General features: G+C 31.2%; 2 protein-coding genes across 2 annotated transcripts; both read right to left on the bottom strand.

Moving 5' to 3' along the window:
• Nucleotides 1–7,550: 7,550 nt before the first annotated feature.
• LOC11425511 (mulatexin) lies at nt 7,551–7,937 on the bottom strand. The gene has a single exon (XM_003626936.2). It carries the CDS (start codon nt 7,935–7,937, stop codon nt 7,551–7,553), a length of 387 nt encoding a protein of 128 aa, XP_003626984.1.
• Nucleotides 7,938–12,229: 4,292 nt separating this feature from the next.
• Nucleotides 12,230–16,932, bottom strand: LOC11434031 (protein MODIFIED TRANSPORT TO THE VACUOLE 1). The gene is made up of 5 exons (XM_003626934.4): nt 16,484–16,932; nt 14,755–15,525; nt 14,163–14,318; nt 13,093–14,046; nt 12,230–12,652 (listed from the first exon to the last, which is right to left on the bottom strand). Exons 1-5 carry the CDS (start codon nt 16,688–16,690, stop codon nt 12,611–12,613), a joined length of 2,130 nt encoding a protein of 709 aa, XP_003626982.1. The 5' UTR covers nt 16,691–16,932; the 3' UTR covers nt 12,230–12,610.
• Nucleotides 16,933–17,082: the final 150 nt, after the last annotated feature.

Below are 17,082 nucleotides of genomic sequence, written 5' to 3'. Positions count from 1 at the left end.
CACACATAACTATAACAAAGCCATTAAGGTGGCTTGTTTTGTTGTTGCAAGGCTATCAAAATTTTCTTGGGATCAAAGTTGAGGTCATCAAAATTAATCACTAAATCTAGGTCTCAAAAGGCTGGTAAAGAAGTCGAGACCAACCACATAAGATTTCTCGTCGACAATGAGACCACCTTCTAATTGTGATTAGAGGTATGACAAAACTATTATCAAACTGGAGGCACTATTTAATTGTTCAGCTTCAGCTATAATTATAAACAGCAATAAACTGTTCACAAAGAGAAGTGTTAGAATTGTTACAAATTCTAAAGTAGCTTCACACTCACTGCACTGTTATTTGCTTTCACCATGTTATGAAACACACTGCAACAATTTTAAGGATAACATTGAAATTTACTATTTAATGTATTAGCTTTATAAGTGTTTGATAAACTAAGACTTTATACTTAGACTGAGCAAAATGTGTACAAAATTTAGGGCTATCAATGACTTGTACACGACTCACATTACTTATGAGCATGGCATGATACTTCAATGAAAAGTTTGAAACCTTCGTTGGCATGATACTTCAATGAAAAGTTTGAAACCTTCGTTTATTTCAATATTGCATATAACCAACCATATTAACATGACACCGTATTACAAATTGATCAAACCACAACATTAGCCATTCGGAAATGCCACTCCAAGGATAACTAGAACAAGTGAAGCAATTGTTTTTGCCATAGTTTAAGAATATCTTATTTTCTTATCAATATTGTTTTGCATGGAATAAAATTGGTTCCATTTTGTACAAAAAAATAAATAAATAATTGGCCTATGCATCAATTCAATTTATAGAACTATTAACTTTCTTAAAATGTGAAGTGAATGAATTAATTGCACCTTTGCGTAGGATAAAATATTTTGACAAAGTTAAGGTGAAATTAAAACTGTGTGTGAGCCAGGATGTTTAATATAAAAGTTGACCAATTGATTATTATAGAATGACATTGTAGTTGAGATTGTCATTGAAGTAATGACTTTAACGAGATTGGGGTGATAGAATTTGGATTGCTTAACCCTTGAAATAAACCTTATCGGGAGATATAATTCGATAGAAAAAAAAATCGATCGGATTGTATTTTCTGATAGGTTTTATGCAATCGAAAGTTACAGTCTGATAATTATAAATCAAAAGAGACTTGAGCAAAGTCGAAGGGTCCATAAAATCTTCAAAAACCAACTTGACATGTGTTCCAATGGTGCAGTGGCATAATCAATCGACCAACATAATTTGACATTCCTCTTGGTACATATTTAAATCGACTGTGTTAGACAAATTGAGCGTTATGTTACATTTAGGTCTGTGCTTGGTTAATATCATTCATATCAACCTAGGTAGTTCACACATTGGGAAGGCTACTGAAAATGCTTCCAGTTATCACTAACACCCAAAATAGTTGAACTTGTATTAGTGTACTCTGATATTTTACCTTGATCAAAAATCAGTAACACTAGTCCCCTTTGTGTACCAAAAAATAAAACCAATAACACCACACTTCAATAGTTATCTATCTATATATATTGATGACTGCAAATTGGAGGAGTAAAGTAGGGACTAAAATGATTAATATGCTTCAAGAAAAATTAAACAGAGTTGCCATCTATTGTGATGCTCCATAGACACAAGAAATTAACACACATGATAATTTTATTTCATATAACCATAATATGGCACAACATTACAAACTCTATAGACTATAGAATAATTAATATATATATAAAATATATATCATTGACTGGATATCCCAGAAGCTAGCTATCTAGCAAAGACACAACCAGTCAAGGAAAGGTTATTTAATTAACTATATAATAATATTTATATAATATAATACTCTCACACTCACACAAAATGATACGTATAGATATAGATATAATATAACACACAAACCATGCATGGCCACATTAATCTCTGATCATCATGGAAGACTTTGAGCTGAGGTGGGTGGGGGGTTTGGAATTGTGCACATCTTATAGTACTGAGCACAAAAGGTAGGACTAACAAAATAACACAATTTAAACAAAATCACACAATCTATAATCGGATTCGGAATTGTTTTTTGAGAATTGTAAATAGAATCATCTTTCTCCATTTGGTAACTACCTCTTCCTCCACCTTCAACATTGTAACCATTCATAATTGTCACACTAATAAGGAGAACTAGAACAAATGAAAAATTGATGATTTTTGCCATAGTATATAATAATGAGAATATTAGCACTCTTTTTACACTAGCTTGTTTTTAATTTTTTCTCTGATTGCATGGAATGAGTTGGCTCTAAAATCATTTCAATTTATAGAACTAATATTTTCCTTAAATGAGAAGTGAATGAAATAAATTTGCTTTGAGTGGGGAAAATTATTCTCACAAATTTGAAGATTGTGTGTGAATCATAGTGTTTAATTAATATCACTTTTGATTTTCCTTTTATGTTGTGGTTTAAGGTGATATTGACTAGATTTTTCTTATATTAATTAAAAAGAAGGAATAAATAGTATTATAATAGAAATGGGATAGGGTTTTCGGTTGATGGTGGACATATATGAAGCTAAAAAAGCTTAGTGGTAATTGATTGTAATTGTGGTTGAATTCTAATTTGCTTCCTAAATATGGTCATGCTGTAATGTGAACTAGTACATAAAAAGTGCAGCTAAAATTTTGAGTGGAATAACCAATTGTAATGAAATTTACATAAAAAATTTCATGAGCCTTTTAGTTTGTATTTGGTAGTTAATTTATAACATAATTGAGGTTTATCTGAGGCCTTAGCTTTGCTATTTTAACCGCAAAAGTTTTGAGGAAGAAACAAATATATTAGGAAAAAAGATTAAATGTTAAATATTATTTTATTTTGACAACAATTTTTTTTTTTGGAAGTAGTTTGATAAGAAATGTTGAATATGTTAAAGCATGACGGTGGTTAGAAATTACAAAATAATTTAGGTCATTTTTAGTTCTTAAGGCGTTTTATGGAGGATTTAGGAATTTTTCTTCAAGTTGAAAAGTAATTTCATTTGTGTTGCAGGATGAATATGGTTACCGTGAAAAGTTTTAAGATTGTGCTAACCAAGATTGATCAACTATAATTGTGTACATTTTCAAACCAGAAGTTTTAAACCACATTTTCTAAACCAGAATGTTGATAAACCAAATATTTTCTTGACTAAATAAACCAATATTTATATAAACCGGATGGTTACTACAATATTCAGCATTCATAAATGATTTATCACCGTTAAATACATTTGTGTGCTTGAAATTAAGAGTTAGATCTGAATAAAGACAACATCATATATCCTTCTGCAATGCAATTTGACTGCAATAGAGGGACGAGTTAACAATGTTTTGTTGATTGTCCCTTAGTTGGATCTATATCTAGATGCTATTGAAGTTGGAGTTCTCATCATATGCAACATTAAAGAATGCTCGTTGTCCATATACTAATCAGAGCAAAGAAGCAACAAAAGAGTAGTCTAATGGCTATACTCGCACATGTTAAGTGTGGAGAAATGGGAAATCGAAACCCTAGACCATGTACATCGCAAAATGAAATTTAGTAGGGTGGATTATGTTGTGTGGAAATTGCATGAATCAAATAGGAGCTTCACTCAAGAAATTGAGTCACTAGAACTAGCAAAGAGTGGTCCAGAGCATTCAATTGCGGTGCACGGATAACATACACATATTTCTTATTAAGTATCACCTTCGTTCTTAAATATATATCTTCCTTGCAAAAACAATTCTCCTAGTATTAGTTTTTTTTTTCTTTTTCAAATTACAACATACAATTATTTATTTATTTATTTCAAGTATACAAATGTAGTTAACACTATCAATGTCTAAGAAAATGAATGAAAAAGTTTGTTGTAGCACCCGTCTTATTAACTTAAACCTTCAGGACATTTTTTAAACCTTACAAAGTGTAAGCAATTATTTTTTCTAAAAGTCAAATATATTGATTTTCGATGCATTGAATACATGTATTTTTTTTAAAAATTACTCACTTATAGTTTTTAAAAAGTGTTCTAAGACACTTCTTAACATTTCCCAAAAATATTTGTAGAGCTGGTCCTTCTAATATATTGTTTCTTTCTATTAAACTCATATTTTTTGTTTTGAGAATGACATTCACTGTCTGACACATCCTTGGATCAACATAAAAATATTACAATCTATCTCTATGTAAATTCTGCTTGCCACTTTGGTCCAAAACATTAATTTCGAAGATGTCATTGATGTGTCCTTTTTGTTGCCACATCAAATGCTTACTTGGATGCACGCACACATAGGCAAGGGACAAAAAATGATCATAATTATCTTATATCTTTCATCTTTTCGAACACCTCCATTTCCTTTGTCTTCTCCAATATTACTCATCTTGTCCAAAAAATTTCATATTCATACTCAGAATTCAAAAAATCAAAATTCAAATTTTTTATACATTCTTTATCTTCATTTTCAACCCAAAAACTCAACCATCTTCAATTTAGATCTTCATTATCGGTTCATACAAAATAAAAATAGAAACTCATATTTGTTGGTTGCAAGTTTGATGCTTACACTTGATAGTAAGAGGTAAAGCGAGAATTCACGTTATTTGATGAGAATGAACTAAATTTAGAATTTTTTTTTAGTGAATATAAAATTATGAATTGAGATTATTCAAGTGATTCCAAACGCATGTACTTGTAGGCTAAAGTGTGGTAATTTGCTTCACATGTCACCAACTAACTAACAATTATTAATAAAAATAGTTCGATTCATCAATAACATTATCTACACAAACTTAACGGTAAGTACTAAACATAATTGATAAACTTGCAAGTCAAAATTGAGCAAACGGTAAAGCATAAAACATTAGAGATGAAAAATTATGAATTAAAAAGTGTTTGTGCTCTTCAGTTATGATTTAGAATTGTGAGGTATGCAAAATAATGGAATCGTAAGGCTTCTAAACATTTTGTTTTTAACCTGATCAAAACACATGCTAATAACAAAAAAGCTTTTGACTTCTTGTTTTTGTATGCAGAATAATTTTTAAAATTGAAATTATAGTAGTAGTATATGCTTCCAAGTTGTGGTATCCTTGAAAACGAAGAAGATTGTGGAGGATTTTACTATATCTTCTTCATTTTCATCCTTCAACCTCCCTTGACCCCATCCACCTGCTCAAGTTTTGTTTTCTTGTTTTGCTACTTCGTGGGGTTAAAAAGGATTAACAAATATTAATCTATTAATTAATTATACAATAATATTTTTTAAATATTATTAATTCAGCCGCACTTTCTCAAAAGCTTAAAATGAAATGAAAGGGATACTGTTTTCATTTTGGTCTATGGCCAACATGGAAGTCACACATTAGCATATGATGTGAGAAAAAAAATAAGGATGCATTATCAGGGTTAACACTCATTAACGTTTTGAACTAATAAAATGATTGACTGAGTTAATAAATAGTGGAATTTTTCATAATTTTTCGTTGATCTAGGGTTTAGTCTATTGCTTTCACATGATCAACTAAATGAATTTTCCCCTAGTAGAGAGACGTGAGCTTTTATTTTATGTTGCATAGGTGCGGGTACAAGATCAATACAACAATTTTAAAAAAAATTTAAGGTACGAGTATGTCAATAAAAAAAACATGAATTTTGTTACATAATATCTATCTATTTAAATTTGTTTTAGGCTTCACCTATAAATAAAAATTATTGGACCGGCCCTGGTCTCGACCTATGATCAAGATTTTATTTAGTTATATTATAATTTTGATACCATAATACTTATTTAGATATCAATATTAACACAAACCATGCATGCTTGATGGATGGGGTCAAGGGGAGGTTCACAATACTAATTATGGTACAAAGGACACCATTTTGGAGGATCACGATAACGACATTAATCATAATAGAATATTAATATACAATTACAGCTATTCATAATTGTAACAATAACAAGAAGAACTAGAACAAATGAAACACTGATGATTTTTGTCATATATAGTATATGATCAATGAGAATATTAGTACTATTTTCCTTAAATGAAGTGAATGAATTAAATTTGATTTTGCGTGAGGAAAATTATTTTCAAAAAATTGAAAATATGTTGGAATTCAATACAACATCAAATATTTACTACGTGTGTTTCCTTTTATGATTGTAGTTTAAGGTTGATTAGTATTTTTTTTCAAAAGTAAATTTTATTAAAAATAAATTCCTATTTAAGACGAACAGAGATAAGTTAAGGTTGATTAGTTTGTTAATTAATTAGATAGAAGGAATAAATGGACATAGTGGTTTGTTGTGGTGGTTGAATTATAATTTTCTTCCTAATATAGTACTGTAGTCATGTGAAGTGTGAACTATCGCATGAATTATAATGCAACAGAAATTGGAGTGTAGAATAACCAAAATGAGCCTTTGTTGGTGTATTTGGTAGGTTTAACATAATGTTTAAATCCAAAAATTTATAGCTATCACATATTCATAATTCATATAATAACTTCTTGATAACTTTTTGAAAAAGATGACATAAAATAGTGAAGCAACTTTACTAAGGTTTTAGTATAACATGTAAATTTGCTTTGCTGATTTACACATCCAATGGAGACAAATACAAAAAACAAATATTCTATCAACGCATTAGATCGTGTATAAGTTGTTCTTTATACAATTTTTTTCATAAAAATAAGTAGTTAGAATAGCTCAAGAGATGAAAGTTTATCTCTATAATTATTTCTTTTTCATAAAAATAATATAACAATATTTTTTTATATGTAAAATGAAATAAAAGTAGTACAAGGTACTCCAACCCGTTATATAAGGAGTCTTTAACCAATTCACAAACACGCCGAAGAATTATTCCACCAATTTGTAAAAAACTAAACTAAAGTTTATATTTAATTTATCTTACCAACAAACCAATTTCCAAATAGTATAAATTTGGATTCAATATTAAGCATTTTTTTTTACAAAAATATCAATAATGATGATTTAAACTCCAATTATGTTGGCAATTATTATGTCATAGTACTCCAATGATGTTTAGCTAGTATTTTTCTATTTGGTACAGAAAAGACAGACTAAAATTTAGGAATATGCTTAACGAAAAAATAAATAAAGTTATTATGTATGTACATTGTATTGTGAAGCTCCAAAGAAACAAGAAATTAATACACACCGTAAATTTTATTTCAATCTTCATATATAGGTATAACCATATAACATGCCACACATCATGTACCCAAGAAAGCTATAGCTATCTATAACTAAGGCACAACAAGTATTGGCCTATCAAGATTTATTAGCTATATATAATTTTTTATAGCTCACATATAATACTTCACACACACAATATAAAAAAAATATAAAGAACCTTTCTTCACTCACTCACACAAAATGATACATATAGATGCAAATAGATATATAAATATCAAACTAACACACAAAGTCACAAACCATGCATGGCCCAAAATCTCTTAACACGGAAGGCTTTGAGCTTTATTAGGGTTTACCACTTTCAGCTGGGGTATATTGGAGATCAATATTATTGGGAGGAGAAGGAGGATTTGGAATATTAGGAGAAGAAGGGGGGTTGGGAATAGAAGGGGGGGTGGGAATAGGAGGAGGGTTGGGAATATTAGGAGAACCACCACTACTACCAGGAGAAGAAGGAGGCTGAGAAGTAGCACAATACTTATTGTATTCATCACAATAGAGATGAAAGAAGTAACACATCTGACCCCAAAAGGAACAACCAAAAAACTTTTGAGATTTGTAAATACGATCATCTTTAGGTTCATTACCTCTTCCAGTACCCTCAGCACTATAGCCATTCAAAATTGCAACAACAAGGAGAACTAAAACAATTGAAGCAATGGTTTTTGCCATAGTGATTGATATTGTTTTGCATGGAATAAAATTGACTCAATAGTACTCCAATTTATAGAATTGTTGATTTCTCTAAATGATAAGTGAATGAATTAATTGTGGTTTTGCGTGATAGAAAACAATTTCACAAAATTAGGGTAAAGCTGAAAACTGTGTGGGAGCCAGGTTTAAATATTAAGGTTGACCGGAATATTGTTATAGAAGGAATGAATAAAAATTAATTAAGTCAAATGATGTAGTTAATCTGGTTAGCAAATGGAAATTTGAGGTGATGACCTTTGGACCATTCATTAATTAATGGATTAAGCATTTATTATATATGACAAAGGTCTTCGGTCCAAAAAAATCAAAATAGACGAGAATGGGCAAGTGGTTGTTTATCTAATTTTCTTCCTAAATATGGTAATGTAGTCGTGTGAACTAGTGCATGATTAAAGGCACCATAAATTTTGAGTGGAATAGTAAAGTGTAATGAGCCTTTTTGGTGTATTTTGTAGTTATAATAACGTACTAGTATTGTTTAAAGGATTTTCCTAACTAGTACTTTTGTGGTATTTTTAAAAAAATTTAAATCAAGAAATTATCTTTAAAATTGTCAATTACTTCAATTTCTAATATACTAAATACATAAATTTTCATAAAAGTTTATCATTTAAGAATTTTAAAGAGTATATTAAAGACACTCATTAGTTTCTCATGTTTAATCCAAAAATACAAAGCTTTTACATTTTCTTAATTCATAAAATATCTAATTTGCGGGGTGGTAGGTGATGGGACTAGAACTTTTTTTGTTGGACTTGTGGTTGGAAGATGGACCTTTATGTGATATGTTCTGCCGTATTTTTGACCTAATTTATATTTGTCAAACGACGGTTGCTGAGATGAGTAATTTAGGCTGGGGAGTTGGGCGAAATGCTTAATCTTGGTGTCTGAGGTTACTAGCTTGGGAGGAGGGTGGGTGAGTGTTGTGAATTGTTGTTTTTTAATATATATTTTCAAGATGGTGTAGTTTACACTTAGGATTGGTAGCTAGATCATGGTAAAGGCTATTTTTTTACAATAGGATTCCTACAAAAGAAAATGTATTACGGAAAAGAGTATTCCATTAACTGATATTCAATGTTCGAGTGGTTGCGGGATGGATGAAACAGTCGAACATCTATTTTTGAGTTGTCTTGTGTTTAGAAGTCTTTGGTATCTGTTTCGACAGTGGCTAGGTTCACAGCCGATTAGTCCATCACATCTTGTTGATCATGTTCTCCAATTCGGCAATTTAGGAGGATATTCGAAGACATATCGGTCTATTCTTTGTCTGATCTAGTTGGCTTCTGTGTGTATTATTTTGAAGGAAAAAATGCTCGAATCTTTCCACACAAGCAAGTTTCGATGCAACTATCATTTGAAAAAATAAACCTTTTCATGGTTAAAAGTGAATCGTGGTATTTTTTTCTTTTGATCCTCATTCTCCTTCAGTTTGCTACTTTGTGTAGATCCCGTCATGATTTTTTAGAGATTGCTCCTTCTTATTCTTTAGAGCGATTGGAAGTTATAAAACAATTATGAATTATCATATTAATAAAAAAAATTATTGTATAATTTATTTTATTGACAATCTAAAATATTTTACACATCAAAATTAAACTCGCTAATTTTTATTTTTTTTACAAATTCGTACTTAACATAAAAACATACTAATCATATATTCATTTAAACAAACATGGAAGTTAATTGGGGCTTCGATCATGGTTGAAACTAGTATATGTTGCCAATTTTTATGTGAGTAGATTGCTTTGATCTATTAACTCCTCTTTTTCTTAACTCTAATTGTTGGAGAATAGAGGGACTGTAAAATTAAGGAATATGCTATAAAGTTGCAATGTACGAGACAGCAAGAAAGTAACACACGTAATAATTTTATTTCATTATATATATAATAATGTGGCACAATATTACAAAATTTGGCATAACACAAAACATAACTAAAATATTATATCCTTGACTGGACATACTCAAGAAGCTAGAAGGGTTATTTATTTTTGTATCTATAATAATTTCACACACTCACAAAATAATACATATATAAATGTATAGATATCAATGGTACACAAACTATGCATGCATGGCCACAATCTTCAATCATGGAAGGATTTGAGCTGTTGGACTATCACCACCTTCAGCTGGGGGATTACCATAATTAGGAGGAGAAGGATAATTTGGAGGAGAGGGAGGAGAAGGAAAATTAGGAGGAGAAGGAAAATTTGGAGTAGGATAGTTTGGAGGAGAGGGAGGAGAAGGAAAATTTGGAGAAGGATAATTAGGAGTAGAAGGAGGAGAAGGAAAACATAACTTATAGTAATCAGGACAATCTATTTGAAAGAACAAACACATCTTATACAAAAACAAACAACCGAACGTTTTTTCAGATTTGTAAATATCATCGTCTTTCTTTGGTTGATTACTTGTTTCTGCACCCTCAGCACAATAACCATTCAAAATTGCAACAACAAAGAGAGCCAAAACAAATGAAGCAGTGATTTTTGCCATAGTGTATGAATGAGTATTTTTATTTTTCTTTATTGAGTTTGTTTAGCATGGAATGAAATTGGCTTCATATGAATCCAATTTATAGATCTATTGATTTCCTTAAATGAGAAGTGAATGAATTAATTGTGCCTACGCAAGTTCAAAAAATAATTTCACAAAATTAAGGTAAAGATGAAAATTGTGTGGGAGCCATGTCTTAAATATTATGGTTGTCTAGAATATAGTTATAGAAGGAACAAATAAAAATTAATTAGGTCAAAAGATATAGATAAACTGGTTAACAAATGGAAATTTCAGCTAATAACTTTTGGGCCACTCATTGATCATTTGTTTTCACACTTTTCATGTTGACAAAGGTATGAGGCATTTCTACTCTGATACTAGAACTATTATACTTTCAAGTCATTTTCAAAGTGTAACATTAATTCTTAATTGGTTGATTAATTTGTTGCATAATGGTTGTGCGAAAATAATTTCAATTTGAGATGCATAGTTGTTTCTTTTTTTGGTTCAGATGGTCTAGAATGACAGTAGTTAAGAGTAGGACGTAAACTGTAAACAAGTAGAGGCAAGTGGAACTTTTAAAAATTGAATTTGATTTGTGAAAAAATAAGTGGTTTCAACTTCAATCATTTATTTAAACTACTCTGATTTAAAAATCGAGCTTGCTGATTTGAATTATTATTATTATTATTAGGCAAATTCTATGGTACACCCAATATATTTGAGTGTACCGGTATACCCACTCTTTAAATTAATAGTTAAATAAATTATTTTTTGAAGAAAAATATTATTTTTTTATCATTTATAATTATAATAACTAAATCTTATTCATCAAAAATGTCAACAAAATAAAATTATTATTTTTTGAATTTTTATCACTCATAATCGAGAACATTCATTATTTTTATGATAATATGTAAAAAAAAATTACTATAATTCTTATAAACAATGAAATCATGTTTTTTCTTATGAAATGATGTTCTATAAAATATAAATATTGACAAATAATTATTTATTACATAAAAAATTATTGTACCGTAGAAGTTCCTTTATTATTATTTGCATTATTTTTATATTATTCTCTATTATTTAATCAAGATTTGAATATATCTTTTATGATCATCTCTAAATAGAATTATGTGCTTAATGTTTAAATACAAAAAACCCAAAGCTATTATACTTAATTCTTAAAATGACAAAATTTTTGAAGGTAAAATGACAAATTTATATCTTCTTGACTGCAACAAAAACAAAAAAATCAATCTTAATTTCAAAACACTCATCAAATATGAATAGAAGTTTCCAGTTTCCTTTTTTAATATGATATGAATGACAGGTTTGTAAAAATCTCATCATCAATTTATTGTAGAATAGCCCCCTTCAAATGTTGTCAATCTTACTAGTATAGTATATTTTCTTGACTCACTAGTACAGTATTAACAGATTATAAAATACTAATGTTAGTTATACTTGGCAAAATGGACTAATCTACAACATAAAGAACCAGTGTTCAAAAACTGATTGAAAGATATACTCAAACTTAATGTCTCGAATTGAATTATATGTATGAGAATGAGAACATACAGAGAAAAAAAAAATTATAAATAATATAGGAAAATGAGAATATAAAAAAGATATCTATATCATGGAAATTGTTATAAACTGTAATAGAAAGAAAGAAAAAAAAACAAATAGAACCATCTATAATCTGTGACACATAAGCATGAAGCAACTACACTAAGGCCTTTTTTGCTCTTCCACACATGCAATGGAGACAAATACAAATAAAAGGAATACACAATCAATTGCAGTAGCAAAATCTCAGCAATTACTTTATCAAAAAAAATATTATCAACAGTTAACTAAGTACACAACATACTCATGAAAATAATTTTCTCAAAGGAAAAACATACTCATGAAAATAAAACATTACGCAACATTATCCTGCTACATTCTATCCAGAAAAACATTGAGAACTGCAACTGTCTCTTATTCCATGTCTGAAGTGTTTCTCGTTTTATTACGATGTTAACATGGACATGCAGAATATCATCTATTAATGTGATAATGTCAATCCAACACTGCAACACCTTAAATATCCTCAACAAAAGCACAAAATCTAAATTTCAAATCACTCTCCTTGAGTCGCGAGCCGAGGCAAGATGGTCCTACAAGCATGAAACAAAGTGATCATTTCAATACACCTGACAGCTAGACAGTTGCATAACAAGTAATCAATATAATGAAGGAAGCCGAATGTGTCATCAAGACATCAGTTTCAGGTCCACCCAAAACACTTCATTCATCTCTTTTTAGCTTAACTATTGCCCCGGGGGCACTAGTAGCATTTCCTTTATTATTTTATCGAGTATAAAATGATGTCATACTATTAAAATCCACATTCTTCTTAATAATTTGGTTTTAACTTGTTTTGTAATTAATAAGTTGCAAATATTAGGGTTACGATATAACACTATGGCGTAATTTAATCCATGCAACCGACCGCCCGACCCCACTTAATGGAATAAGGCTTGGTTGTTGTTGTATTCAAGTTGCAAATGTTAATATTATGTGTAATTCACATAAAAAGTATTTACCACGAACTTACCGAGATAAAATCAAATGCTTTAGTATTATCTTCTTTCTTTGAATTGTTGATGATTGAGCCGGGAGTTTGAGATGTCAAATTTGGCTGAAATATGTCTGGCAGAGGGGAAGCTCCATTAGGTCCAACCATTTGAGAAACACCGCCATCTCGCATGTTGACATTACTAATGTGTTGGAAATTAGCCATTGTAGCAAGTAATTGCTGCTGAGCCAATATAGTTCCCATTGCACCATAATTAAGAGGTTGAGTAGGATATGGTTGATTCAACATAATACCAGGCGGCATATTGTATGGCATATGACCGGTGGGAAACATTGGATTTACATTGAACCCAATTGGCTGAGCCTGTGAGCCCAACATGCCGCCAAGAGTATTATTGTCAAGGGTATGATTGTTTAAACCTGAAAATAAAGATTCGGATTGCACTGTGGATGATGTTCCCTTCGGCTTCGTACTTGAGGTATTTTCATCTATTGACAAACCACCCATTAAATCACTAACAGACCCATTATGATTTCCTTGCTTGGAACTGGAACCAAATAGATCAAAAAGTTGAGGATCACTTTGAATCCCCTGCTTGCGACTCTCATGATCACCCTGTTTATCATCACCAACTGTCATCCCTGAAAATAGATCATCTGCATGTTCTTTGCTCTCGCCTGTGTGAAATGAGACATCAGCAAAAGGGTCGTCATCATTTTTCAGTTCATGACTAGCTCTAATAGAGCCACTTATATCTCCAAATAAATCGTCAACCAGAGGTGTAGATGATGTCAAATTCCCTATATTTTGTTCATCAATACTATTTGTTGAGTTGTCCATTAAGTTATCATCATTTGAATAGCCAGTGTCTATCAAGTCGGGCAGTTCAGCAACAGTAGCGGTCCCTGTCTTTACAGCTTTCTCTGAATTAATAGAACTGTTTGGCTGGTCTCCACCTAGAAGGCTAAGAACCTGTCCATCAGGGGGTCAAGTGTTAAAGTATATTACAAATATTCTTAGAGCGTAAATGAGTGAGAGTATGAAATTTTCATGTAGTAATTATTCATCCAGATTGACTATAAGGTTACCTTTATAGCCTTTTCTCTCAAAGAGGCTTGGGGAGATTCAGAACATCTCAGCACCACATCTTTGTTTTCAGTGAAGTAAGATGCCACATGTGAAAAATGATCGTCATCCTTCTTTCTAAGGATGGACTCGAGAACACAAACAGCTTTCATGCGTACCTGAAAACTTAACTCTCAATAGAAGCTTTTTTTGTTTAAAACCCAAAACGTAAATTTAGTTATTGTTAAAAGTTGCATTACATTTCATGAAAAATTTCAAAACTTTAATAAATATGACAACCAATCCATTATACATGGTATTCACTTGTATGTCCACAGACATTTAAGATGGAGAGGTCTAATAATATAAGGGGGGAAAATGTGTAGTTGCATAAATTTAAATACACACATTGTCAGCATTTTGAGGTTAAACTGTTTCCATACCAGAAAAGGGTCATGTAAAGTTCCACCATATTATATTCCGGAATACTTGAAAAAAGAAATTTAATATGCACACTTTAAATAACTCATTTAAATAAGAAAGCGCATGTTTCTATAATTCACATGTTTCGATTTTCATGTGTAGATTTTAAAAGTATAAACATAGCAGACATGCCTGCCAAATAGGAGATTGGAGCTTTAGTTCAAGAGCATGACTTAAAGCCAGAGCATCCAACTTTGCAGCCTCTGTTATAAAAGCTTGAATGGCATCTCGGGAGGGCTGCAGGCGAACACCTCCTGAAGTTACAATTGTCTCCAGCAACCTATCTTCTCTGGTCTTAATCTCTGAAGAATTTCCACTGGATTCACCATTTGAAATGTCCATCTTATTCACTCTTGAATCCTGATTCCAAGAACCGCTAGATTGATTCTTAGGAAGTCCAAAACTACTTTGAGTTTCACTACGATATGCAACTGGTTCATATCTGTCACCACGTTCCGATTCGACGGTCAACGACCTTTGAATTGGACTCTTGTAGTTTCCACTTCCAGTTTCATTCTTCATTAGTGAATGTCCTTGTGTTAAGCTATGAAGTCCTTGCTTAATTGATGCACTTCCAATACCAACTACCTCACTAATAAAAGACTTGATATCTTCAGGTGGCGGTTCATAGTTTGTATTCCCAAACCCTTGTATCCGCCTGTTAAGATCTTGAGAAGGTGCGGCAGCGGCCTTATAATTATTATTACTATTTTCTTCTGAGAAGATGGCAGAGACAGCCTCTTGAGCAGTTTCCCGCACAGCCTTATTTAGTGCATCGCCTTTCAAAGGATCTAACTGTCCCTTGTGGTGCAATAATTGACGAATTGCCACCGAATGTCTCTGCATTTCTCTTCTGAACTCGGCACCAGACTTTCCAACTGCATATTTTATCAATCTTAAAGCCTGCAAACAATATTTTCAACAAAAAAAGAGCAAAACAAGTTTAGACAAACAATATATGAATCTCTAATACAATTTCGGACACTGAAACCATTAAGACCCTTTATTCATAATTCATATCAACGCCTCCAAACATTACTGCTTGATAACAAATATAAGTATGGTTACTGGTTAGAGGAACAACCATTGGAATGAACTACGCAAATTGAATAACAATTTAATTCGAACTTCAAATGGGTGTTCTCATAGAATAATTTCATTTCATTTCAAGATATCATCAAATTGAGGCCAATTCTATGGTCCACAAGTGAGACAAGTCTTGCAGCACAAGCTTTTTTCCACCCTCGGATCAAATGTGATATAATGCGACTTATCGATCCAATTGTAGAAAACAAACTTCTGCATGGTGCGAGACTAATTTACTTGTGCACATTAGACAAAGCCGCAAATTAATAAAGAAAACTATCACCTTACAACCTTATGAACCTCTTTCACTAAAGAAAGTTAAAGAATCAAAAAGGAAACAAAAGCATGCAATTTCACAATCATGAACAACAACAATAGTATAATACATTCGAACCAACTGATTGCCCTCGACTTGTTAATGAGTTCCACCAAAGAAAAAGTCATTTGAGATAACCCGAGTTCATTCCTGATTGGTACAATTTTTGTCGGACTTTACTTACCTCTTGACCGAACACTTTCCCACCAAAAAAAATAAAGTATAATACATTCCTCTTAAAGTTGATTCCAAAAATTCAAATCCACTGCATAACCCTCTTTCATTCCACCTATGCATGCTATCATCTAATTCAATATTACCCAATACTACTAATAATTTCACAAAAAAATCAAACTTTGAACAACCCAGATAAGAATAAGATCTACATCAATCAAATTTCATGAAGTAAAAATCAGAAACCAGAAAAAGAACAAAAAAAAAACGGAATTTTGATTATACCTTCTGTTTTACAATGGGACTCTTATGATCCAAACGTTTCAAAACAAAATCAGAAACTTCCTTAACAATAGAAACATGCGAAGAACGCAAAAGCTCGCAAATTTCTTCCAATTTGTAAACGGGTGCGACTTTATCTTCATCCGATGTAGCTGAATCGATTAACCGTGATCTCCAGTATGATTCCACCGCTCTTCTACTCGTTTCCATTCTTTCTTGTATTCAACAAATTCGTCAATTGAAAACCCTAATTTGCTGAAACGTATTCAACAAGAAATTCGTCAATTGAATTCACCGATTCTAGATTGAATTGAATCGAATGAGATTTGGGAATTTTTGGGGAAGAAAGAATTGCAAGAGAGAGAAAGTGAGAAGAAGGATTTCGTGGCAAGGAAAATTATGATGAAGGAGCAGACATGCCACGTCGGTCGTTAGAGTTGAAACACGAATGTGATTTTCATGAGTTCGTGTCTCAGCAATTTTATTGTTGAAATTTCATCTCTTTAATTTTTTATTTTTATTTTTTTTACATATCTTTAACTTTTTTTGAACTGTAAAAATATAATTTTGATCAAAAAACTATAAAAATATTATACTTTTTA

Source organism: Medicago truncatula, chromosome 8, assembly GCF_003473485.1.
Source record: "Medicago truncatula cultivar Jemalong A17 chromosome 8, MtrunA17r5.0-ANR, whole genome shotgun sequence".
Classification (NCBI taxonomy): domain Eukaryota; kingdom Viridiplantae; phylum Streptophyta; class Magnoliopsida; order Fabales; family Fabaceae; genus Medicago; species Medicago truncatula.
This window is presented reverse-complemented; position numbering and strand designations above follow the sequence as displayed.